The sequence below is a fragment of the Trachypithecus francoisi genome, unplaced genomic scaffold (genome assembly GCF_009764315.1).
Source record: "Trachypithecus francoisi isolate TF-2019V2 unplaced genomic scaffold, Tfra_2.0 Lachesis_group4, whole genome shotgun sequence".
Taxonomy (NCBI): Eukaryota; Metazoa; Chordata; class Mammalia; order Primates; family Cercopithecidae; genus Trachypithecus; species Trachypithecus francoisi.
In genome coordinates, this window is record NW_022681469.1 from 21303216 (window position 1) to 21328302 (window position 25087).

Genomic DNA, 25087 nt, shown 5'->3' on the forward strand with positions numbered 1-25087 from the left:
TAAGGAAGATAAGTTGTATAATTAGAATTGACAGGCCGGGCGCGGTGGCTCAAGCCTGTAATCCCAGCACTTTGGGAGGCCGAGACGGGCGGATCACAAGGTCAGGAGATCGAGACCATCCTGGCTAACCCAGTGAAACCCCGTCTCTACTAAAAAATACAAAAAACTAGCCGGGCGAGGTGGCGGGTGCCTGTAGTCCCAGCTACTGGGGAGGCTGAGGCAGGAGAATGGCGTAAACCTGGAAGGCGGAGCTTGCAGTGAGCTGAGATCCGGCCACTGCACTCCAGCCTGGGCGGCAGAGCGAGACTCCGTCTCAAAAAAAAAAAAAAAAAAGAATTGACTTGACCCAATGGTCCAAGATGATGTTCTTATTATTAAAGACAATGGGCATTGTCTGGAATGTATTAATTACAATAAAACTTCTCTTATGGGAGCTTATGATTTAGATGAAATATTATGCCTCCTTTCATCTCTTTCTTCAAAATTCTCAAAAGCTTATGATAAAAATGTGTATTAACATTTTGGAGAACAAGGAAAAGAAGTTTGTGTAAGCAAAGAAACCATTTGCTTTCAAGACCTGCATTTTTGAGTTGCTGAGAGATCTTCGTGGAGTAATGATGGCAATTCTAAGACATCATTAGAGGAGGACCTAGACATGAGTTTCCTTGAAATGAGGTTTAATTTTCCCTGAACCATACCCACTCTCTTGGGCTAGTATCCCTATGTCCTATCAAAGGTTATAGATGCAGTTGGGAACCATGAAACATGGAAATGTAATTGGTTCCATGATTTTGGCCACCTGAGCACCACATATTAATTAGTTTCAAATATATTTTGTCATGACAGTCCACATATAAGATGCATTTATTAAATCATTTTAAGCTCTCTTCCCTAGGGCACACAGAAGCTTGTAAGTTATCTATTTCTTTAAGGAGCTGATGATCCAGTTAAGACGTAGCCTGTTCCTATTCCAGTCTATGTATAAATTATTAGTAATGGGGACTTCAGAGATTGTCTAATATTACTTCCTATTTCACTAAATAGAAAAGAGAGGTCAAGGAAGCTTAAAATGAACTTTTCTAAAGACATCTTGTTTGTTAATGACACGAAAGGAACAAATGGAAAATAATTTAAGCAACATTAACTGCATGTGACTTCTAAATTGAGTGGCTCAGACTGCAGTGCTGTGGTATTTCAGAGGTAAGCAGTGACTTGGGAGTGATAAGGAAATGGTGTCATGGACATGGCTGAAATCAAAGATGGACACTACTTAGTTATGCAGAGGAGAGAAGACTGGAAGGACTGTCCTTTTCCTGCTCTTTACTGTGGCAGATTCCTGTTTGGCAAATTCTTGTTCATCCTTCAAGGCTCAGTGGTGCCTTTCTGAACCATTTCTGGAGATCAATCATCCTGCCCACTATGCCTCGATAGCCCTTGGTACACATTTGCATGATATGAACTGCAACGTAACTGCTCTATGTGCATCTTCACTGTTGGGATACAGGTCCACCATTGAATCTGATTGCTAGAACACAGCACATAGTTAATTAATTGTATAATAGGATTAGAAGAACAGATGTCATGATGCCGATTATTCATTTTGAGGACAACATGATGAGTGGTGCATGCATATTAAGTTTTTGGAAATGTGATTAAAGATCAGAATGATCCTATGGAATCATGTCTCCAAGAAACAGGATACTTCGTATTGAAGACTATGGATTTATGCAATGGAAAGTAGTTTTTTTGCTGTTTAAAATATTTTAGGTTAAAAAACCTTTTGGCTTTTGAACAGAGGAGTAATATGGTGGAATTTAATGTGTATGACTCGGTTGGGAATCGTGTTACAATGCAGATTCTGCTTCAGTAAGTCGGGGTGGGCCGGAAGATGCTGCATTCGTCGCAAGCTCGCAGGTGCTGATACTGCTGCTCAGAGAATCATACTCTGGTTAGCAGGAGCTTACTGTGATCAATAGAAAAATAGATATTTTTTGTTAAATCCTGAGTTTTGCCCTTTCGTAATTTACTTATTCTATTCACCTGCTTTTAGCTATAAAGCATGCCTGTCTCTTTCCCTCTTTGAAACTTAGGCTTTAGACTTTTTTTTTTTTTTTTCATTTTCAACTTGCTTAGTCTTGTTTTTTAAGTAAATTACTGGGCAATATTGCCACCTACTGGCAAGAAAAATAGCTTTTTTTCTTTATATAATATTTGTGTAAGGAAAACATTTTGAAGGAATGTATTGGGATGAACATATATAAGGACTGCTTCTATGTCTTTCTTTTAAGAAATTCCATATTTTAAAACTCTTTAATTTTTTTCTAAATTGATACATTATTTTTTGTACATACTTATGGAGTACATATGCTATTTTGATACATTTATGGCATGTATAATGGGTATTTAGCACATCTGTCACCTCAAACATTTGTCGTTTTTTTGTGTTTGAAATATTTCAAATCTTCTAGTTATTTTGAAAGGTACGATATACTGTAGTTTAGTATAGTCACCCCACTGTGCAAACACTAGAACCTATTTCTTCTATGTAATTGTATGTTTGTATTTACTATCCAACCTCTGGTCATTCCCTGCCCCCACCACACCCTTCCCAGCCTCTGGTAAGTATCATTCTACTCTCTACCTCTGTCAGATCCACTTTTTTAGTTCCTCTGCATATGAGTGAGAGCACGCCAATTTTTGTCTTTCTGTGCCAGGTTTATTTCGCTTAACATAATGACCTCCAGTTCTATCTTTGTTGCTGCAAATGACAGGATTTCATTCTTTTTTATGGTCAAAGACTATTTCATTACATATGTGTACCACGTTTTCTTTTCCATTCTTCTGTTGATGAGCACCTAGGTTGTTAAATCTCTTCTTTTAAACTTCACAGTAGTTGTCTCTTTGTTTTTCCAACACTCTTAAGGTAGAGATGACACTGGGTGTTTTGCAAAGCTGTAGAGCTTGGTAGCGCTGCTGCTATTGTATTATTGGGATTTGAATTATTTGAGGAATCAGGGACCAAAATTTCAACTCTTTTTTTTTTTTTTTTGATACGGAGTCTTGCTCTGTCACCCATGCTGGAGTACAGTGGCACGATCTCAGCTCACTGCAGCCTCCACCTCCCGGGTTCAAGCAATTCTCTTGCCTCAGCCTCCCAAGTAGCTGAGATTATAGGCATGTGCCACCACACCAGGCTAATTTCTGTATTTTTAGTAGAGACGGGGTTTCACTATGTTGGCCAGACTGGTCTGAAATGCCTGACCTCAGGTGATCTGCCTGCCTCGGCCTCCCAAAATGCTGGGATTACAGCACTGTGCCCAGCCAAGAATTTCAACTTTGAATACCTCCTTCTGTGGAAAGAGGTAGTAAGTGGAAGATAAAGTTTACTCCGATGCAATCCCCTCCTGTGTGTGGAAACTTTCGAGTACTAGAGAAATAGGCCCCCTCCCTTACACGTCTGTTTGCCTTAATGTCAAAACTTAGATTTATCTTTGAGGTCCTGGGCTCATTAGCATATTTCTGAGTTTTATAGAATCCCGTGATATTTCTCAGTGTTTCCTGCTTTCACACTGTCTCTCCCTCACGTTCTCTCATGACTTTCTCTTCCAGTGACCTAGACTTTAACTTCAGGGTAAAGCAACGTTCTGACCTCTAGGATGATTCTAGCTGATCATCCCCCAGAGCCGAGGGATCCAGACCCTGGCTTTGCACGCTGTTCAATGTGGAATCCTAGGATAGAGGTATGGCAGGAGTTGGATCCTTGGATTAAAGGCCCCAGGTCTTTATCAGTAGGGTGATCAGGGAAGAGGTATCCAGTCTGTGGACAGACTCATGCCAGCTGAGTTTACACCACCATCTGGGAATAGGCTTTCTCAGACTAGGGCCACCCCTCCTAAGTTGGGGGCCAGTCACATCAAGGTGGGGAGAAGGGGAAGACAGAAAGAGTAAATAACTTCAGATGAGAAATTTTAGTCCCCAAACTGTTTCTAAATAATTGGACAAACAACTTTAATGAAGTAGTTACTTTTCTGCAGTACTGGAAACTTCACAACCAAGTGATAATTCAAGGATAATTACATTTAGATAAAAGTTTAGGCTCCTAAGGTTTAGAGTAGGCAGGGAAGAGGGCAGAGGGCAGTCAATAGATGAGGACACTTGTCAAAATCTAATCTCAAGATCTTCTTGTCCAGCCAGCCTCAACAGATGGAATTAAAACAACCAAATGATGAATCTATGAAAAGTCCTATTTCTGAAATCATAATATTGGTGGGAGAACTGGGCAGCTAAGACCCAAACTAGCCCCTGTGATAGGTCTGGCTTCTTAGTCTGTAGCCAGAGTGATGCATAAAAAAAAGTCAGTTTGGAGAAAAAAAAAAAAAAAAAAAAAAAAAAAAAAAAGGTGGTCTGAATCTCTTAATTAAGACTTTTCAATGACTCCTTGTTTTCTATAAATCCCAAGCTCTGAAACTTCTTCATCTATTTGGGGTGGAAAGAAAGAGTTAACTCTACTCATTTTTCAAGACACATTTCAGATATTTTACTTACAGTGCCTTCTAATCTCTCAACTTGGGCTAAGAGTGTTTCCTCTGGGCACTCATCCTCCTCAGCAGACATCTGTATCAGAGAAGTTCTCTTCTTTAGTGAATTAATTTATTTTGTTTTGCTCTCCTTCCAGTAGATTCTGAGATCCTGACGGTACACATGGACAGAGTAGGGGTCCAATACGTATTACTGAATAAATGAGGCATTCTGTTTGGATTGTTTGAAGCAGTTTGAAATAATTATTTCTTAAGCCCTTCCTCTCATTAATGTATTTTTCTCAGGCCTTTCTTATTGTCTGGGCAGTTGTTCTTTCTGTAATGTAGACAATGCCTGCATGATATAAACCAAGACTTAGTAACACAGCAGAGTTTCAGCCTACACTAGAGTTATGGTGCTTTGATGAAGATTGATGTGCTGTTTGAACGGATCCATTCTTGATTGCTTCTCCACACCCCAACAACTGTCATTATGTTTTCCTTTATAAATAATGCACAGAACTTCCTTCTGAGAGCGAGATCATCTCTGTCTTGTTCATCTGTGTATTTCTCTGTATTCTCTTACCTAAAACTGTGCCTGTCACATAGTAGGTGAATGAATGACTCTTGTTAAATCCAGCCACTTTTTGGGAATTTGTATTCTCCTGTTGCACTCCCTCGCCAGTACCTGCTGCTTGGAAGAATAATGTTCTTTTCACTCCTTAGGAATATCCATTCTTATAGTATCTAAAAAAGTTCTGTGGTCAGTGAGGTATATCTACAACAGCATGCATGGATTGGGATTGGCATATAAGCTGTTTTTTTTTTTTTCATTTAGAGAAAATTAGACTCTTGCACAAAAGTTGCAGTTTTTGTGTTTGGCATTCATGTGATAACTATGAGAGTGTTGGAGACTTGTTAGTGAGTGACAGGTGTCTAAATGAGCAGATTTAATCCTACTATTGAGGAAGAAACGAATTACTCTTCTCCTGGTGAATTAATATTTGTCTAACCATTCAATTACATTTAATAAATTACTTCTATTAAAGCTTTAAAGTGACTTAACCTAGAGGTAACAGCAGAGTTAATAGAATTCATTTAAATGTGTGAGTTAGATCTTTGTTTCTCCACCCACTAGGTGGAGCATTTTTTCAATGCTTTCTTTTAGACACCATTTTTGGTAATAAATACCATATTTTAGAAAGAAGATTACTTTTTAAAAGATGTAGTCATATCATGCCTGAATGTCAACTTCAACAGGGTAGCCATGTCTGGCTATGCAAATTATCTCTACACGATTGCAGGGATGTTATTCCAATAGATTGCAATAGAAATGGCACCTCTGCGGCCACTCAGACCTTTTAGAGAAATTCAAGTTAAGGAAAACAATCTCTCAATGCCTTTTATTTTTATTTTTTGGAAGATGTTAATTACCTAGTAATGTTTGCATGATAGGGAGGCTGAAACTGAGATGTGCATTCTCCTATAGCAAAGGTGGAAAGGAGTAATTAACATCAACAATTCAAACTACTCTAGGAATCTAAAACTGAACACAAAATTTTCTTTTCTTTTCTTTCTTTCTTTTTTTTTTTTGAGACGGAGTCTCTCTCTGTCGCCCAGGCTGGAGTGAAGTGGCGTGATCTCGGCTCACTGCAAGCTCTGCCTCCTGGATTCACGTCATTCTTCTGCCTCAGCCTCCCGAGTAGCTGGGACTACAGGTGCCCACTACCACACCCAGCTAATTTTTTTGTATTTTTAGTAGAGACGGGGTTTCACCATGTTAGGCAGGATGGTCTCAATCTCCTGACCTCGTGATCTGCCCACCTTGGCCTCCCACAGTGCTGGGATTACAGGCGTGAGCCACCGCACCCGGCCTGAACAAAGAATTTTCTAGCAAGTCAGTTGGAAATGTTTTATAAATTAGTTGGTCATTAAAATAACTCCCGTGTTACCTATTAAACATAAAAGATTATTCAAGATAATCTCAAACATACTTCATAGCAAGGCTCAGCATGAGAAGAGGGAAAATGATCCAGTATTTAGTGTGTATATAGATCTAAATCTGCTTGAATTTGATAGGAAGCAAAATATGTCATTTGGTGAAACTAAAGGATTCATTGTAATTATTAGATAGAGTGTGATTCCTAAAATTATAGCAAGCACATGATAAGGCAGAACTTTCAAATTACAGGTTTGGCTGGTACATGCAACAAAAGACCTGCATTGGCCTATGTAACAACAGGAGTAACAATGTGATAATTATAAGCTACACTTTACAGCTCACATTTGCAAGTATAATTTAATGAATAGATTAACAGGCTGCAAAAAAGAAAAGGATTAACATTAACAAAGGTCTGTTTTGTGCCACATACTGTGCTAGATACGTGACTGTTACTGATTGATTTAATTCTCATATTCACCCTGGAAAGTGGACATCCTTTCTATTTTATATACTGCATTTCTGCAGGGTTATAAATGCTCATGATTACTCAGAACACTGAAGTTAATTTGACCTGAAATTTCGTACTACGTTTACTATACTAGAATGACTCTTAAATGCAGTTTTTTAGTTAAACAAACCTAGGAATATTTTAAGAAAGAGCAATTATGATATCTACTAAAACAACAATATTATGAGCAATACACTCGGCTCAACTGCTCAAATATTATTTGCTATGGGTGATAAAATGGGGCGTCCTGCTCATTTTTAAAGCTCTTTTGGTATTGCTTGATAAAAAGATTCTTCTTGAATTTCTTGTTTGCTCAATCCACTTTAAAAATGATCTCTAAAGTGACTTATGTCTGCTATAATGATGATCTCTATAAATGTCACAGTTACTTAAAACGCCCCAAAAATGTTCATGTGAGAGAGAAGTGTTTGGCTTAAACAAACCGGTATAGTCATGGAGATTGAAAATGTCAAAGTAAGCTGTGATCTTACTAAGGAAGTTTTATATATATACATAAAATAACTGGGAGCCTGGGATACTTTTGCTTCAGTTAGAAAACAGTATTTCCATAAAATTATATTGGCCAGGCACAGTGGCTCACGCCTGTAATCCCAGCACTTTGGGAGGCCGAGACAGGTGGATCACGAGGTCAGGAGATCGAGACCATCTTGGCTAACATGGTGAAACCCCGTGTCCCCTAAAAATAAAAAAATAAAATAAAATAAAAGGCCAGGTGTGGTGGCGGGTGGCTGTAGTCCCAGTTACTCGGGAGGCTGAGGCAGGAGAATGGTGTGAACACGGGAGGTGGAGCTTGCAGTGAGCCAAGATCACGCCACTGCACTCCAGCCTGAGTGACAGAGCAAGACTCCGTCTCAAATAAAATAAAATAAAATTAAATACATAAATACAATTATATTAATACTTAGCTAATGCTGCCCATATTTTATATTATACAGACAATAATCTGCACAACAAAGTGAAAATCAATGTCAAATTACATAGGTTCACTAATAACTTTTCTGTATGGATTGTCATACATTAATGATAGTAAAATAAATATTATTCATTAAGGGCTTACTGCATTTTAAACACTGTAATGTACTTCTCAAAAATTATGGCTTTTAATCCTTGCAACAAGTCTGCAAACTGGGTATTCTTGTCTCTGTGTTAAAGAAAAGGTGGGTTGAGCTAAATGAAGTTACGAAACTTGCCCAGAGTTACGTAGGTTAGATAAACATCTAGCCTGACATTCAACCTATGTATATCCATGACCAAAGCTGGTAATTTTAACTACACTTCTATACTGCTTATAATTAGATATTATTTTATTTGCTTATTCATCATTCATTCACTCACTCATTTTTATTTTTTGAGACAGGGTTTCACTCCTATCACTCAGGCTGGAGTGCAATGGTGCGATCTCGGCTCACAGCACACTCCGCCTCCTCGGCTGGGACTAAAGGCATGCATCACCACACCTGGCTTATTTTTGTATTTTTTGTAGAGACAGGATTTTTGTCATGTTTCCCAGGCTGGTCTCAAACTCCTGGGCTCAAGCGATCCACCTGCCTCAGTCTTCCAAGGTGCTGGGATTACAGGGATGAGCCACCATTCCCCGTGTATTATTTTAAATAAAAGGATTGATTTTTTAAATGATCAGTGGGAAATTTCTTCCTATTATTGCCTTTTTGTGTATTTATTTTTTACAGGGAACCAAAGTCCTGCAGATGTTCATGTGGTACCTGAATCCACGGCAAGTCTTTGATCTTTCTCAGGAAGGGCCAAAAGATGCGTAAGTCTGGAAATATTCTCCATGATCCATAAGTATTTTAGGCAAGTGAGCACTTTCTGCTTCATTATCTGATTACCTTGTGAGGTATTTCCTGACCGTCTGTCACCTACTTTCTCACCTGTATCTCCTTCCTTTAAAACTTCATCTAAAGTTCTCTCCTACTCTTTCTTGGCTTAGTTCCCTTCAAAACATATCTTCTCAGCTATTAACTCAGGATACGTCTAGTGTGTTTGTTACTTACATGTGTGTAACTGTAGACTGTTCTCCACAAATCTGTGAATTGAGAAAGGACCCATTGTTTTTCTATTTCTTCATGTACAACTTTGGAGATGCACATTAGTGGGAATGTAAATGTATGTCTGTGGAGGGTGGAGCCATATTTGTTTACAAACATTTGAACTGAGAAGAGTGTGTGTGTGTGTGCGCGCGCGCGTGTGTGTGTACGAGAGACAGAATCAATTGATTATACCTGAGGACTCTGCACAAGTGTGGGGAAGACATATTAATTCCTGCTCAATCCCTTTTCTGAGCATCTCAGAAATCTCATTCCCTGCTTTTGTTAGAAGTGTTTAAAACAAACTCTAGATTGTAGGTGACCCATATCCTGTTTCTCCCCTTTGGTGGAGAGGCACACAGTGGAAAAGACCAAGGACACTTCTGCTGTTCTCTGTCTCCCTGTTTTAAATTCATGTACTAGGATAGTTCAGATGTTATCTGATAAATGTTAGAACACAAGGATACCATTTATTTTTTAATAAGTAACAATATTAGAGGAATAGGTGATTTCTAGATAAATAGTATTATTGTATAAAATGGATAAATTACTTATTTTAAGCATGTAGATTAGAAAATATTAAAATTAATTTGTTATTTTCTTAATGTATAAATTTCTTTGCCAGTTGAGTTTGCTGTAAGATTCTTTCTCTCTCTGTCCCTATAATACACACACACACACACATACCCCCCATATATTTATTTTCTATACTTTATTGTGCTAAGGCAAATCTGCTATCCTGGGATGTGCCATTTTAGGAGCTTATTTTCTTAAGATTTTGTCACTTTAGTTAGACCCTAGAGAGACACTTCAGAGGTCACCATAAAGAACATGGTAGGACAGGAAATATTTTCAGAAGAAACCCGTATTTTGTGATTTAAATAGGTGATATTTTCTCAATTACAGCTTCACCTAAGCGAAAGATTTAGCAGGAGCAGTGTCACTGCATTTTCCTGAGAACCAAGAGGAAAGACAAAATGATCTTATTTCAAGCAGGGAAGTTTGAGATAAAGAAAAATCAGTCAATCTTCCCACTTTGGGTTGGAGGTAAAAGTGGTGTGTAAGTGACTCAGCTGAGAGACAGGCTAGATGGAATCGTAGATGTGATAGTAATGATAATGGGGAAGCCTCCCCATCTCATTGAAAAAGATTTCTTAGGATTAAGAGTAGAAAGTGTAAGTTAGAAAAAGTAAATACATCCAGGGAAAGCTAATAAATATAAAGAGGGGATATATAAGGACTATTGATTATCAATTAATGATGATTTTCTTGGGGAAAGGAGAAGAGGAAATGATGGGAAAAGAGAAAGAAGTCAAAACTAATGAGAAACGTAATGCTGACATGTAATAAAAGTTATGAGAAATAAAACTAGGACATCCTAAAATCCCTTAAATTCCAATGCTGAATTATTCATTCAAAAATAATGTCTGATGCCTACACCTGTTCCACTTGTGGGAGTCATTCCTCCTGTGGTTACTTGGGACCTATGATAGCATTGTCATCCTCAGGATCATACATTTTCTCCAGTGGACACCGCCCCTACCCATGTTGTCCTCTGCTTTCTCTCTGCTCTAGCCAGTGAAATGTTCTTTTGTTTACTTTTTCTTCTATTTCCTCTACAGGCTTGAATTGTATAGGAAAGTACCAAATCTGCGAATTCTGGCCTGTGGTGGGGATGGAACGGTAGGTCCCTGAAAGAGAATCCAGTTCTCTGCCAATTCGATCTTTCTTATTGTTTTCTTGTGCCACTTCTTTTTATTCATTGCCCAGTCTTTCCAATCCCCTAACACACATAGATCTCTCACGTGAATCATAGCCCCTAAGAGTAACAAAGGACTTTGTTATTGTCCTTATGAATACATACTTGATCGTTCTAATGTGTGCTTCACTCCCTCAACTGTGCTGTATTCTTCCCTGTGCCATGAAGTAGGAATGTGGTCAAATCATTAAAATGAAGATTATAGATAAATTCCTTTTAAAATATAAGCTGACCTGTTCCCTTTTTTTTTTCTGAGACGGAGTCTTGCTCTGTCGCCCAAGCTGGAGTGCAGTGGCACAATCTCGGCTCACTGCAAGCTCCACCTCCTGGGTTCACGCCATTCTTGTGCCTCAGCCTCCCTAGTAGTTGGGAGTGCAGGTGCCTGCCACCACACCTGGGTAATTGTTTAGTAGAGCGTGGGTTTCACCATGTTAGCCAGGATGGGCTCAATGTCCTGACCTTGTGATTCGCCCGCCTTGGCCTCCCAAAGTTTTGGGATTACAGGCGTGACCATTTATTCTTAATAATTTGGTCACAGTAGGGAGAAATACATGGACACAACTGAATTATTACATTTTTTTTACTAGTGGGACTAAATCTCAGAATATTGACTGTTGTTTTGCCTTAAAGATTATTAATTGGTCCTATTTATATTTTTTTGTTGATATATTTTACGTGTATATGGACTATGTGTGATATTTTGTTATATGCATAGAATGTATAATGTCAAGGTTTGGAGGTATCCGTTACCTAGATTATCATTTCTATGTGTTGGGAACATTTCAAGTTCTTTTTTCTAGCTACTTTGAATATATAATACATTGTTGCTGACTGTACTCACCCTACTCTGCCACTGAACTTTAGAACTTATTCCTTCTATCTGACTGTATGTTTGTATTTATGAAAAAAACGTGGAATTGGGCTGAAGTTTAATATCATGGATATATTTTCTCCTGCTTATTATGCCTCATCTGTTTTCTTCATTTGGCCTCTACTTATAGTGATGTATTTAACAAAGTAAAGAATTGAGAATCATGACATTTAGATAGTGTTGTCTGGTTCTTTTTCTTCTGGATTTGGAATCTGATCTCATAGGATCTATGATTGTATCATGAACTATCTTTAGCTTTTCTCTAATTTCCCTAATTAGAATGTTTTATTCTCAAAGGTAGCAACAAAATCTTCCAATACTATCTCTCTGAGCACATAAGCACTTAATGTAGGGTTGGATACACATTACATACCAATAAATGCCATCACAATGAAATAGAACTGTGATTTTTATCGGTCTTTCAGATACTCTGTGGAGAGTAAAAACAATGTTCAGTTGGGAAAAATAGTCTTTATCTTTCTTCAAGGTTTATATTACACAATATTAGTTTATAAAATTCATTATAATGTCTTACAGCAAAGAACCCAAACCTATTTAACTTTTTAAAATCCAACGGTTTTCAAAATTATTTGACCATGGAATTTTTTTCCCACACAATACAAATTTTCAATTGATTTTATTGTTCTAGGGAGATATATTTAAGGGATGTGCTAGGACAAAATTTCCCAACTTTCTTTAGTGAGAATTGCATCCAAATGAACCCCCTGAGGATGGATATATACTGTGTTCTTCCTAACTCAAGCATCCCCCAGCTTAGTTGTCTTTAATGAAAGGGTAAACTCATTGTGATTCTTTACCATACCCATAGTTATCTTCCTTATTTTAGCATCTACTTGCCTTCTCATATGACTTCAGATGTCACTCACATCTTTTCTCCTTTTCTAAACCTCAGTGACAAAAACAGGTAAGTTGAGGATGTCGTCCTTCCTCTTTCTTAACTCAAATTCATATAAGCTACGCATAACATCCCCAGATCTTGGACTTCTTTGTTGCCTTGGGTGCTCTACCTCCCAGGCCTCCCCTTCTCCATGGAATCTCCCATTCTACCTCTCCCTCCCTCATTCTCTCTCTTTTCTTCTTCCTTTTCTTTTTTTATTCTTTCCTTTTTTTTTTTTTTTTAGATGGAGTCTGGCTCTGTCACTCAGGCTGGAGTGCAGTGGCATGATCACAGCTCACTGCAACCTCTGCCTCCCAGGTTCAAGCGATTCTCTTGCCTCAGCCTCCCAAGTAGCTGGGACGATAGGCACGTGCCACCACAGTGGGCTAATTTTTGTGTTTTTAGTAGAGATGAGGTTTCACCATATTAGCCAGGATGATCTTGATCTCCTGACCTTGTGATCCACCCGCCTTGGCCTCCCAAAGTGCTGGGATTACAGGTGTGAGCCACGTGCCTGCCTGTCTTCCTTCTTTACTCAGCAGATATGTGGAGGAAGCACTGTGCTAGGTCATGTAGTATTGAGATATTCTCTGCAATTAGATGAATATTTGAAAGTATGGGATTCCAATGAATAAAGGATAAAGAGAAAAGACAGCCAATTCCACACACTTGTGAAACCCGTAATTATGGGGTCTGAGCCAAAGTCCAAAAGGAAAATAACTGAAAAAATAGAAGAATAGGACAACCACCAGTATGTTCTGGCAAGTAAACAAACCAAAAAAGGAGTTTCAAGAAAGAGGCAGTAGTTAACACTTTTAAGGAGAGACTGAAAAGTTACCATTGCATATGGAGTTTCAAGAAAGCAGTTTCAATAGAGTATTTGGGGCAAAACCCAGAATGATGAGTAAGTGAATGTTGGTACAATCTTAATAAATCCCTAATGGCCAGATCCCATTACAGTTTCGAATGTCTGTGATCTCTCTGATGCCATTGTCAGCCTCCTGACATGTAGACTACCTACTTCTACTTTTCATATCCAGTCTTTTCAAGCAACTCTTCATTAATGATACCATAATTTGTGAGTATTCCATAAGGATAACTAATTTTTTTTTAATGTGGTAGGTACTTTTTCCTCTTAGGGACATTATATTTTAACTTCTGTTTTTACCTCCTCTGATGTAATTCACAAATGTACTAGTCATTTACACTTGGGTGTCCCATGGCCACTTGCATTCAGCATGCCTAAAATAAAAGTAGTACGTTTACCCTAGAGTTGGTGTTTAATTATTTTGGTCAGTGGTAACATCTGTAGTTAAAATACTCAGAATCAAGACTTTGCTTATCTTGTACCTTATATAAACCCAAGTTTAGTTTACCTTGTTAGAATAAGATGTTTTGTGAAAAACTTGGGGTATATGAAATGTTTATCATGGTATGTGATTGATATTTTTTTGTTTTGTGAGTTTAGAAAATGAAACTTTTAATTGTGATTGAAGGCAGAGTTTATATAGAGGAAACAGCCTGAGCAATTCATGACGAAAACTGCTGGCTTTAGGCAAGCGGAGTATAATTCTGAATTCAGGTATATATTTGACATAAGGTATTAGTCAGTGAGCACATCTATCACTGTAGAAGCTGGCAGAATGCTGCCAGTAAAGTGACAAAGCTCAGGGAGAAATCAGAAGTTAAATATTTTTGACTGACTAGGATGAGGCTGTATTACCCCATAACCAAATTAGTTTAAATACAGAGTATTATTTAAGATCTAGAAAGTATTATTGAAAGTATAGAAAGTTTGCACTACTTTGGAAAAAAGTTCTTAGGCTTCAATATTAGCTACTTTAATTGTATGTTATTTAAAAACTACATGAAAGGCCAGGTGTGGTGACTCACGCCTATAATCCCAGCACTTTGGGAGGCTGAGGTGAGCACATCACTTGAAGTCAGGAGTTTGAGACCAGCTTGGCCAACCTGGTGAAACACCATCTCTATTAAAAATACTAAAATTAGTTGGGCATGGTGGTACATGCCTGTAATCCCAGCTACTAGGGAGGTTGAGGTGGGAGAATCACTTGAACCCAGGAGGTGGAGGTTGCAGTGAGCCAAGATTGCACTACTGCACTCCAGCCTGGGTGACACAGTGAGATTCTGTCTCAAAAACAAACTAACAAAACAAACAAACAAACAAAAAAAAACCGAGGAAGCAGAGGGATACATTCCCCAATAATGCACTTGGAAGTAACCTTTGGCAGGTTCCTTAACCTCTTTTGAGACTTTCTAAATCTACAAAGAAATGCATTCAGATCTCTAAGGTTCTTATAGCTGTAGCATTATAGTAATATAGACTATTGTTCAAGATAACTTTAATGCAAGCCACATTTGTACAATTTTGAATTTTCTAGAAGGTACTTTTAAAAAAGTAAAAAGCAAGTGAAATTAATTTATAATATATTTTATTTATCTAAAATAGTATCATTTCAATATGTGTTAATTTATAAACATTAAGATATTTTATGTTCTATTTGTACAGTCTTCAAAATCTAGCCTACATTTTATACTTACAGCACATCCAGTTTGGATGAGCTATATTTGAGTGCTGGATCACCACATGTGGCCCATGGCTGCTGCGTTGGGCAGTGCAGGTGTAGTCTCTCTGTTACTGGCTTGCACAATTCAGAGGATGTCACATAGTTACAGCTGTCAGATGGTCTGATTCCATTTTCAGATCTCTTGGCTGCAATAAAATTCAGCTAACTCAAGAATGATCTCAAACCTTCATGTTTGTAAATGAGAAATAACCCGTCCTTGGTCATGTGATAAATTTGTATTTTCTCACTTCCTTGGCCACGTTGACACCTATTCAACTCCCAATGGCTGTCACCCTGCTGAAATATTGACAAGCACGTGAACTGATCTCCTGAGGCTCAGGTACCCTCATTATGGCTCCTTAAGGTGTGACCTATGGTCCCTATCTATCTGGCTCCTGACTTTGGTGAACTTGGCTGGATCTGCAAGTCCACCTTTAAACATTTTAATTATTTCCAAAAGGCCTGACGTTAAATGGACTCCAGCCATCCACTTCATGCTTACTTCTTGTTCTATTGGCTTCCCTAGACGAAAAGACATCCAAAATGGTAGGCATCCCCAGGCCCTGACTCACCACAGCTAATGCAAAGAAAGAAGTATTATTTTCCTTTAATCGATATGGACAATCTCTCATCCTAAGCCCCTTTCCTCATTCATCCTCAGCCTAGTCATATTTCATAGTCCCTCATGAGTAAGCACACAGTGTACCCTCAGTGTGGATTCTATATTGTTTCAAGAAAAGGTCATATTCTGACTTTTAGGTTGATTTCTTTTGGGCTAATTTTAAGCACATTTCTTTTAACACATGTTGGCTTTATTAAGTGCAAACATACATTAAAGTATCAAAAGGAGGAATCATCATGCACATATTCAAAAGGGTTCCCCAGTCATCCAATACTGTGTGGTCATTTTCTTTCAGAGTTCGGCAAAACTCTTCTTTTCCTTTGATTTCCCAAAGTGAGTGTCCTTCACTTTTTGGCCTGCATGTACTACAAGGCAGTGCAACGTGCATCTGTTTTGTTGGAAGAAAATATCAGTTCGCTGTCATCACCACCCTTCAGCCACCCCTCATGTTATTATACTGCAGAATGAAAATATTGCTCGAAATGCACTTGGTAAACATTCAGTGAAAACTAATGCTAAAAACGGCCAGATGGTGGCAGCATTGACCAGCTGCTGCTGTGCATGGCTGCTCAGGGACAAAGTGGAGGACCTGGTGTTCTCAGTCTGTCAGCCCTGCTTTTCCTAGGAAGGAAGGAAAGAGCTTTGCAAGCTGGGAAATCATTAGGCCCAATCGGGATAACTTTCTTCAGTTCTGGTGGAAAATATACCAAGTGCAGTATGTCGTAATTAATTACATAATTTAATTGAAAGGGTGCTAGGTGAGCTGGTGGAGATGATTTGGGAAAATACGAAAGCCGTGGCTGAGTTCCTGCCCATGGAACCTTTCAATGTGCAGTGTGGACTTCAGGTGGAAACAGGTTCTGGATTACTGTAAAGACAGAGCTTCCAGTAACAGCTTTAAGATCTTTTGTAAAGTTTTTCTCTAAGGACAGAGACACAGATTGTTTCCCAAGATTTTTTTTATGTCTCCTGCTATTGTAAGTGTGTATTTGTTTCCATTTTGTTTTTTGTAGCCCCTTTTTACTGCAGGGCAGCTCTGCTTTTACTGTTCTTTATAGTCTGCAAAAGAAAGGCTTCCTGATTTGATGGCAGCCAAAGGTGGGGCTGATTTGCAAACTCAGGGCTCAACTTTAAGTGGAGAAATGGGAAGAGGACATTTTGCTTCTAGGAAACCGGGCCTTTGTTGATGAAGTGAGAAAAGAGGAAGAAAAATCTAGCTGAGTCACAGTAGCTAATGTTAGTTTAGCATTTCCTGTTTGTCAGGCACTAGCTAAGCAGTGTCTACACATGAGTTGATGAAACAACTCTAAAAGACAGGCATTATTATTACTTTTGCTGTACAGATGTGAGAGGAGCTTGGAGAGATTAAATGACTTGCCTAAACTCACCAGCCAGTTTGTGGTGGGGCTGAGCTCCCTGCCGCTCAGTGCCCCACACTTCTGCGCTCTGCTGTCTTCCGGGGACACCGGCTGTTGGGGAGTGCTGATAGAGCTGCTGGCTGAGAAAAACTATTCGGGAGCTGTGGAGGGGTGATTATAGACCCACCTCAGCCAGAGAACTATTAGCCTAATGTCGGTAGTCTGTGGAAGAATTTCAAGACAAAACAAAATCTGTGCTGTGAAAGGCAGGAGGCCTTTGATGACTCCAAGGGTGATGGAATGATGAAATGCAAGATTTTCTGCTTATATTCAGGAGACAATGACATATTTGATCATTTGGCTACAGAAAAAAGGAGACAGAATCTATCTGGTTCATAAAGCAAATCGACTGATGAGATGCAAAGCACCTTTACATTCACACCCTGTGTACTTGTCCTTTTCTGCGTAGACCAAGGGTAAAAGGAGAAGAGGTGGTGAGAAATCCAGGCACCCTGTCGACTCTGCCTTTGTGAGGAATCAGAGTTCAGTATCACGAGAACTCCTGACAACCTTCTCTGAGACAACAAACAGGAACACAGCGTAGAAGATTTGAATGAGGGCTGTTAGAAGACAGCATCAGCTGGGCGCGTGGCTCATGCCTGTAATCCCAGCACTTTGGCGGGTGGATCACTTTGAGCTCAGGAGTTTGAGACCAGTCTGGGCAACATGGCAAAAGCCTCCTGTCTCTACAAAAAAATGCAAAAATTAGCCAGGTGTGGTGACTTGCACCCGTAGTCCCAGCTGCTAGGGAGTCTGAGGCTGGAGAATCGCTTGAGCCCATGAGTTGGAGGCTGCGGTGAGCTGAGATTGCACCACTCCAGACTGGGCAACAGAGTGAAACTCTGTCTCAAAAAAGACAAAAAAAAAAAAAAAAAGACACAGCATCGATTCGTAGAAGTTGTGGGACACGTCACGTACTTCAGAGTCATTTGGAAATTGTTTGTGTTCCATGGGCAGTGAATTAACCCCTAACGTTCCATCTGTTTTAGTATTAGCATTCCTCCTGCAATGTGAAATTGTTTCTTTGCAAGCTCATCTTCACAGAAAGTTGCTTTATTTGATTTTACTTTTCTATCTCTGAATCACTTTGGTTTCTAGTAATATTGAATTGTTTTCAGGACTTTCAGATGAGAGCTGGGTTTTTCTATAGATTCTTATGACTCTATCCTGGGGAGATGACAGGTGTATGTCATTGGGCTTGTGGGAAGTCGGGTGGAGCACTTACCAGAGTGAGGCTTTCTGGGCTTCTTTCAGCCCTAGCAGGTCTCACCTTTCTGTGGGCCATGACCTTAGACTGGTTTTCACGTTCTGCCCTCCTTTCTTCCTCCTGCTGAGGGAGCCTCGCTCCAGGACAGCTTGCTGTCTGTAGGGGATGCACTTTTATTTCTCCAAAAGGCAACATCCTGGCTTCCTCTGTTGTTTGCAAGACCAAGAGCCAAGCTGATGCAAGCTTTTACCCCAGCTCTGCCACTTTGTATTTATTTCTGGCCCTTTGAAACTCTTTTTTTTTTTCCTTTTTTCTTTTCGATCATTGTTATGTCTGAGTGAAATGGGATATTGAAAGTGTAAACTCATAGCATTTTCTTTACCCAGAAAAGAGAGACATATTTCAAGCGAGCATAAGAAAAATGTCTAATTTAAATCTGCCTGAAAGAAAGTGGGCTGACTTGTAAGTACAAATCATAAAGGAGAGGTTGAATGATCGTCTCTTAGAGAAGCTTTAAAGAGAATGCCTTCTTCTTCCTTATTCGGAAGGGGTGGTGAATTAGATTTCTACTAAGTTCTCTTGTGGGTCTGTGAGTCTGGCTCTATTCAGGGCTGTTTTGCAGTTGGTGATCCCAGATGGTGGGCTTTTTCTGAGTGTTTATATCCTTTTTATGGCCTTTAAGACCCCTTCTTGCAGTTTATTAGAACTGTCTACTTTTACTGTGTTTAATTTGTGCTTTTAGCAGTGCAGAAACAATGTCAAGTACAAACATCAGAACTAATTTAGCATCAGGCATTTTTGTTTGGACTTCAGTAGCAAGCTTTGTTGGTATTGCATGTAAAAGAGACTAAAGAAGCTCTGGGTCAGAATCTAAGGGTCTGTCTCGGAGCAAGTTCCCCAGTTTAGGGAAATGGGCAGACTTTTTGACATTTATAGGTCTGGATTTTTAGTTACCACATGGGGTGAACCGTGTGGTCTGTCTTTTTAGAAGATAAACACAATTTTAGACATAATTGGTAGACGAGCAAGTTTTACACCCTGGGAAGTCATCTTTGTGGAGGAGAAATAATTTTAGACGGAAGTCAGGAGAACCAACGTTACCATGACTCTGACACTTCTAATCATTTAGTCTTGAGAAAATTACTTTTTTTGCACCTCAGTTTATCAATCTTCAAGTTCACTGAATTTGATTAAGCAATGTTTAAGGTTTCTTCATCTCCACAGGTGCTAAAAATCACATGCCACTGCTTCCAGGAGTGTCTGGCCGTATCCAGAAGGGGGTTGAGTTCTTTATTTAAAGGCTCCCTACACCTTAGCAGTTAAGGGGTTGGCCACTGGTGTTGGGCATTCCTATTTTTGAATGCCATTTCTGTCATGTAAGCCATGTGATACTAAGGAGGTCACTTACCCTTCCAATTCTCTGTTTCCTTATCTATAAGATGGAAATGAAAATTACATTAGTATCTATTTTACAGAGAATGTTTTAAAGTTTAATACAAGAATTCATTAAAGGACTTTGCTCAGGCATGGCACATGGAAAGGCATCAGTATGGGCCTGGTACAGTGGCTCATGCCTGTAATCCCAGCACTTTGGGAGGCCGAGGCGGGTGGATCACGAGGTCAGGAGATCGAGACCATCCTGGCTAACATGGTGAAACCCCATCTCTACTAAAAATACAAAAAATTAGCCAGGCATGGTGGTGGGCGCCTGTAGTTCCAGCTACTCGGGAAGCTGAGGCAGGAGAATGGTGTGAACCCAGGAGGCGGAGCTTGCAGTGAGCTGAGATCCGGCCACTGCACTCCAGCCTGGGCAACAGATTGAGACTCCGTCTCAAAAAAAAAAGAAAGGCATCGGTATGTCCATCTTTGTGTTACTGTGAGCTTCTCGAGAGCAATCTTTCTACCTTATCTGTCACAGTCTAGCTCATTTATCTCTTTATTTTGATTGCTTCGTTATGGATTTTATATGAAGTAGTGTTCAATAAAGGAATGATCTAGTATTTTCAAGAAGCATGACTCATACAAATATAGAATGAATACATGTCAAAAAATTTGCTTAGCTCTTTAATGAGGGAACCTGCAAGATAGTAAAGCTGATTTATCAGAACTAGAGAAAAAGAATTATGTACTTCATATCAAAATAATTTTTCTAAATTTGATGCAAAACTGATCAAAGTCCTATGAGAGAATGAAACTATAAACTTTAAAGCAATCATCTCTTCTTGACATTTGTGTCTCTATAGGACAGAAATCTATGTTAACCTACAGTTACACAATTCTTAGATAGGTCTGTGAAACACTATTTTAGTATGACATTATAAGGACATTCAAGCTCCTTTTTGCCAGTTCCAAGTTTTGGTCAATTTTTCTAATTAGTTATAAGACTAAACCCAAAATATTATTTATCTTAGAAAAAGATTAAACAGGTATATGATTCTAGTTTATAAGTATCAATTTCCTGCCTAAACTTATAATAGATACTAGGTCTGTCCATAATTATGTTTTCATAATGTTTCATTAAGGAAAATAGAGGGATATTTAGGAAAACACTATCAATTTCCAAGATGATACTATAGAGGGCAACCATTTAATAAGTACTTACATGGGCCATGCACCATGTTAAGTGCTCTATGTACATTTTAGTTTAATTAGTAAACAATCGTGTGAGGTACGTATTATTATCCCCATTTTGAAAATCAAGTAAATGAGTCTCAGTGAGGTTAAATAATTTAGTCAAGGTTATGCAGCCAGCATGAGTCAGAATTGAAATTCAGTCTGATCCAGAGTTTTACATTCCCTCCTGTGCCCTGTTATACTACCAAAGTCTTAAACTCGGAGAAATTTACAAACATGTTTCTAGTTAAACACACACATGAATGGTTTTAGTTTTGCTTGTATGATAGAGCATGTGCAAAATGGTCCTTTTTCTTTTAACCATTTTGAGACTGCCAGCGATGAGCGACCTTTCTGTTCCCTACTCACTGAATTAAAACATACATGTTTTAAAGAAAAATAAAATCATTCTGGTTAGCTCTTGGAAGCCTCTGTTTCTCACAGTTTTCTTTGTAACTTATTTATCTTTCTTATATCTCTTCTGGCCCCCGATATGCCTGTAGGTGGGCTGGATCCTTTCTATCCTGGATGAACTGCAGCTGAGCCCTCAGCCTCCCGTGGGGGTCCTTCCGCTGGGGACTGGGAATGACCTGGCTCGAACTCTCAACTGGGGAGGGGTAAGAACTGCTCTCGGGGACTGCCCATATTATCAAACAACAAACCGAATTCCAGATCCACGGATGTTCTCATGGAAGCGGGGGGTGGTAACTGCTGCTGTTGTCCAAGGCATAAGTTAGAGTTCGGAATCAAAGTGCCCTTGAGCCCTTATTTGGTCTGGTAGCTTCTTCAGTTTAAACTTATAATCAGCTAGAAGGGAAAGGAAAGCTTAGTATGAGAGAAATAATAGTGGTTTACATAGGCCTGCGGCTTTTTGAGGTATCCACTAAAAGATAGTTCGTAAGTTTGGCCTCAAGTCTGTATGTAAAAGGATCACACAGACTTCAGTTAATCCAGACTCTCAGCGCCAGCTATGATAGCAAATCTGGTTCAACTTTACACGCCTGACTTGGGAGAGTTATGACTTTTTTTTTGAGCATTTGTTTTTTTTTTTTTTTTTTGGTTAGTGCCATCAGAGCTTTGGCTGTACAGGTACTTACCTGTCCTTTCCACAATGAAGCCAACTTCAGGCAAGCTTGGGGGAAATTGTTCTGCAGTTGCTAAACAGCCATTTATTTACTTATGTATTTTATAGTACTAAGATAGTAGGAAGGCACAATATATATACATATGCTGTGTATATATACATATACATACACATATACAGCCCCACCAACTTTTTTTTTTTTTTTTTGAGACAGAGTCTCTTTCTGTCGCCAGGCGGTGGTGAATCTCAGCTCACTGCAACCTCCGCCTCCCAGGTTCAAGCAATTCTCCTGCCTCAGCCTCCCGAGTAGCTGGGATTACAGGTGCCCACCACCCTGTGCAGCACTTTTTTTTTTGTATGTTTAGTAGAGACAGGGTGTCACCATGTTGGCCAGGCTGGTCTCGAACTCCTGACCTCGTGATCCACCAGCCTCGGCCTTCCAAAGTGCTGGGATTACAGGCGTGGGTCACTGCGCCTGACCCCCACCAGCTTTTTATCTGCTCATAGGAGAGCATTACCTGGGCTGGGCTTTGTGAAAATTATATTCAGATGTTTAGCAGATGTTAGTTGACCTTTGGGCAGATTAATCTTCCACAGGTCTTTTTTAAAAGTAGGCAGTGTAGAAATAAAAAATGTATTTACATGGGGCAACTAAGGTTATTATCAGTGTTAACTTCTCCCTTCCAAATCAGTGCCTTGAATATTCCAAATCAGTGCCTTGAATATTGAGGACAGTCTATCTTGCTGTCAGCAATGGATCTTCAAGGATTAAGTAGCTCCCTAACAGGGCCATTCCTCAGTGAGACTTGCCTAAGGTCTTGGGAAGAATGGTGTCCTCAAAGGAGGTCAGGGAGAGGTGATTGAGAGGGAATGTTAATAGACAAACATTGTCAATCCCATCCCTCCTTGATTCTTTCCTTCCCTCTCCAAACACATTTGTTTTGTGTTTCCCCCAAACTCCTCTGGTGAGAGCCACGGGGAGTCCTGTTTTTTACTCTGATAAAAGTAGCCATCCAGCCTCCAGTCTGACCCTTGATGTGTACCGGTGACTATTGGTTCTTGCTGTTGACAAAAAATATTCCTCAGCTCAAACCAGCCAGAGCTAGTGTTTCTACGTATCTTACAGTATTGTCTCAAATTTACCTCAAGGTGAAAAATTTGCTCTTCAAACCTTGCTAATTACAAAATAAACAGAATATAGTGGCTTGGCTCTTCCTTGCATAAAATAGCATTGGCTTCGCTGTTCTCCACTCTGGACAGCAATGGATATGTTCTCTGATTCCTCAGGGCTACACTGACGAGCCTGTTTCTAAGATCCTGTGCCAAGTGGAAGATGGGACAATTGTACAGCTAGATCGCTGGAACCTCCATGTGGAAAGAAACCCCGACTTGCCTCCAGAGGAAATTGAAGATGGCGTATGTAAGGTTAGAGAGATTTTTGTTCTTCAGAAAGGAACCCTGGAGCATCTGCCTGAGCTACACGAAATAAATTCCTGGCTGGAGAGTCATGTGCTGGTGAATTCCTATGGGATAATGTGATAGTGTTTGAGTTGATGGCTACTAGGGCTATGGGTATAGTAGTACCACCTAATGATTCTGCCCCAGTGACCTCTAAAGACCTAGATTCCATACCTGCTTCCAAAGCTCAGGGAGCTCTCCTCTGTCTTCAGCCTCTGCACTAGAAAGGCATGTATTCTGTCTTAATCATTCATGTTAGTAGCAAATAACTTATGAGAAGATGAAGAAATATATTAATTTGGAAGCAATGGGCACTTGTTCTTTCAGTAGAAATACAACCTCCTGAGATTTCAGGCCTGATATAAAATATATCGTATGTTGAGGAAGTATTAACTATGCCAATTTTATCACTTTGGTGGGACTTGAAGATACCTCAATAAATGTTTTGACTTCATGTTATTTAAAAAAAATGACTTTTATTTTAGATTCAAGCTGCATGTGTGCAAGTTTGTTTCATGGACATATTACATGATGCTGAGGTTTGGGATATGATTGATCCCATCACCCAGATAGTGAGCATAGTAACCAACAGGTTTTCAGTCCTTGCACCTCTCCGTCCCTCCCCACTCTAGTGGCCCCAGTGTCTATTGTTGCCATCTTTATGTCCAGACTTTGTTTTCTTTTAGTGATTGAGCTTTTATTTCAACCAAAAAGCCAACCAAGGGGTGTATTAATAGTTGTGATTAGTACTGTGAGCCTTCAGTTGATCCTTCGGTTCTAAGTTATGGCCTCAATTTCAGATAAATTTGGGAGGCTGCTGAGTAGCCACTTCCCTCATATTACTTTCCACTTCCCTTCTGTGATTGAAGTTTCAGACTCTGTCTGTGTAAGAATCTCCAGGTGTGTTTGTTAAAATGCAGATTACAAGGCCCAGTCCCCAGAGAATCTGATTAAGTAAATGCAAGTTAAGGCCCAGGCATCTGGACTTTAAATAGTATCCCAGTTATAGTGAACCATGCCATTTATTGAGGCTAAGATTTCATGGATGTTTCAGGCTTATAATAGATGAAACCCCATATCATTTTAGATTTAGATCCAACCAACACCTATTTATTAGCATCCTGATCCTGATCAATTTAATTACATATATTATAATTTAATAGATGTTCAGGTTTCTTACTTGGCTAAATGAGATTAAAACATGTTTTACTCTGTCTTTATGGTTTTTTCACCTAAACTAAGATCCTGAAATTCTGGTAGATTTCTAGTAGATATCATGATTGCTCAGCTGAATTCAAGTTTATAATGTCACAATGTTGTTTAAACAACAAGTGTCATCTTGAGATGTGATGCTTTTTTATAATGTGTTTGACTTATAGAAATTGGATAGAAAACAGCTGAAATATAAAGCAGAGTATCATATGGATATTTTAAGTTTCTTTTCCTACTAAACTTGGAATGGTTAGATGTGCAATAGAAATCCATATTTAATTCTCCTTCCAACAGCTTAAGAAATGGAAAGACTTCTTGGTGTAG

The 25087-nt window shown here is 39.2% G+C and overlaps 1 protein-coding gene across 2 annotated transcripts in view; it reads left to right on the plus strand.

Moving 5' to 3' along the window:
- The window catches only part of DGKI (diacylglycerol kinase iota), a 312556-nt gene that overhangs the window by 83887 nt on the left and 203582 nt on the right, over positions 1–25087 (plus strand). For both annotated transcript variants that reach the window (XM_033193175.1, XM_033193176.1), the window contains exons 10-13: positions 8677–8759; positions 10656–10716; positions 21513–21626; positions 23381–23518. In XM_033193175.1, coding sequence (XP_033049066.1) covers positions 8677–8759; positions 10656–10716; positions 21513–21626; positions 23381–23518 — 396 coding nt within the window. The remainder of the gene's footprint in view (positions 1–8676; positions 8760–10655; positions 10717–21512; positions 21627–23380; positions 23519–25087) is intronic.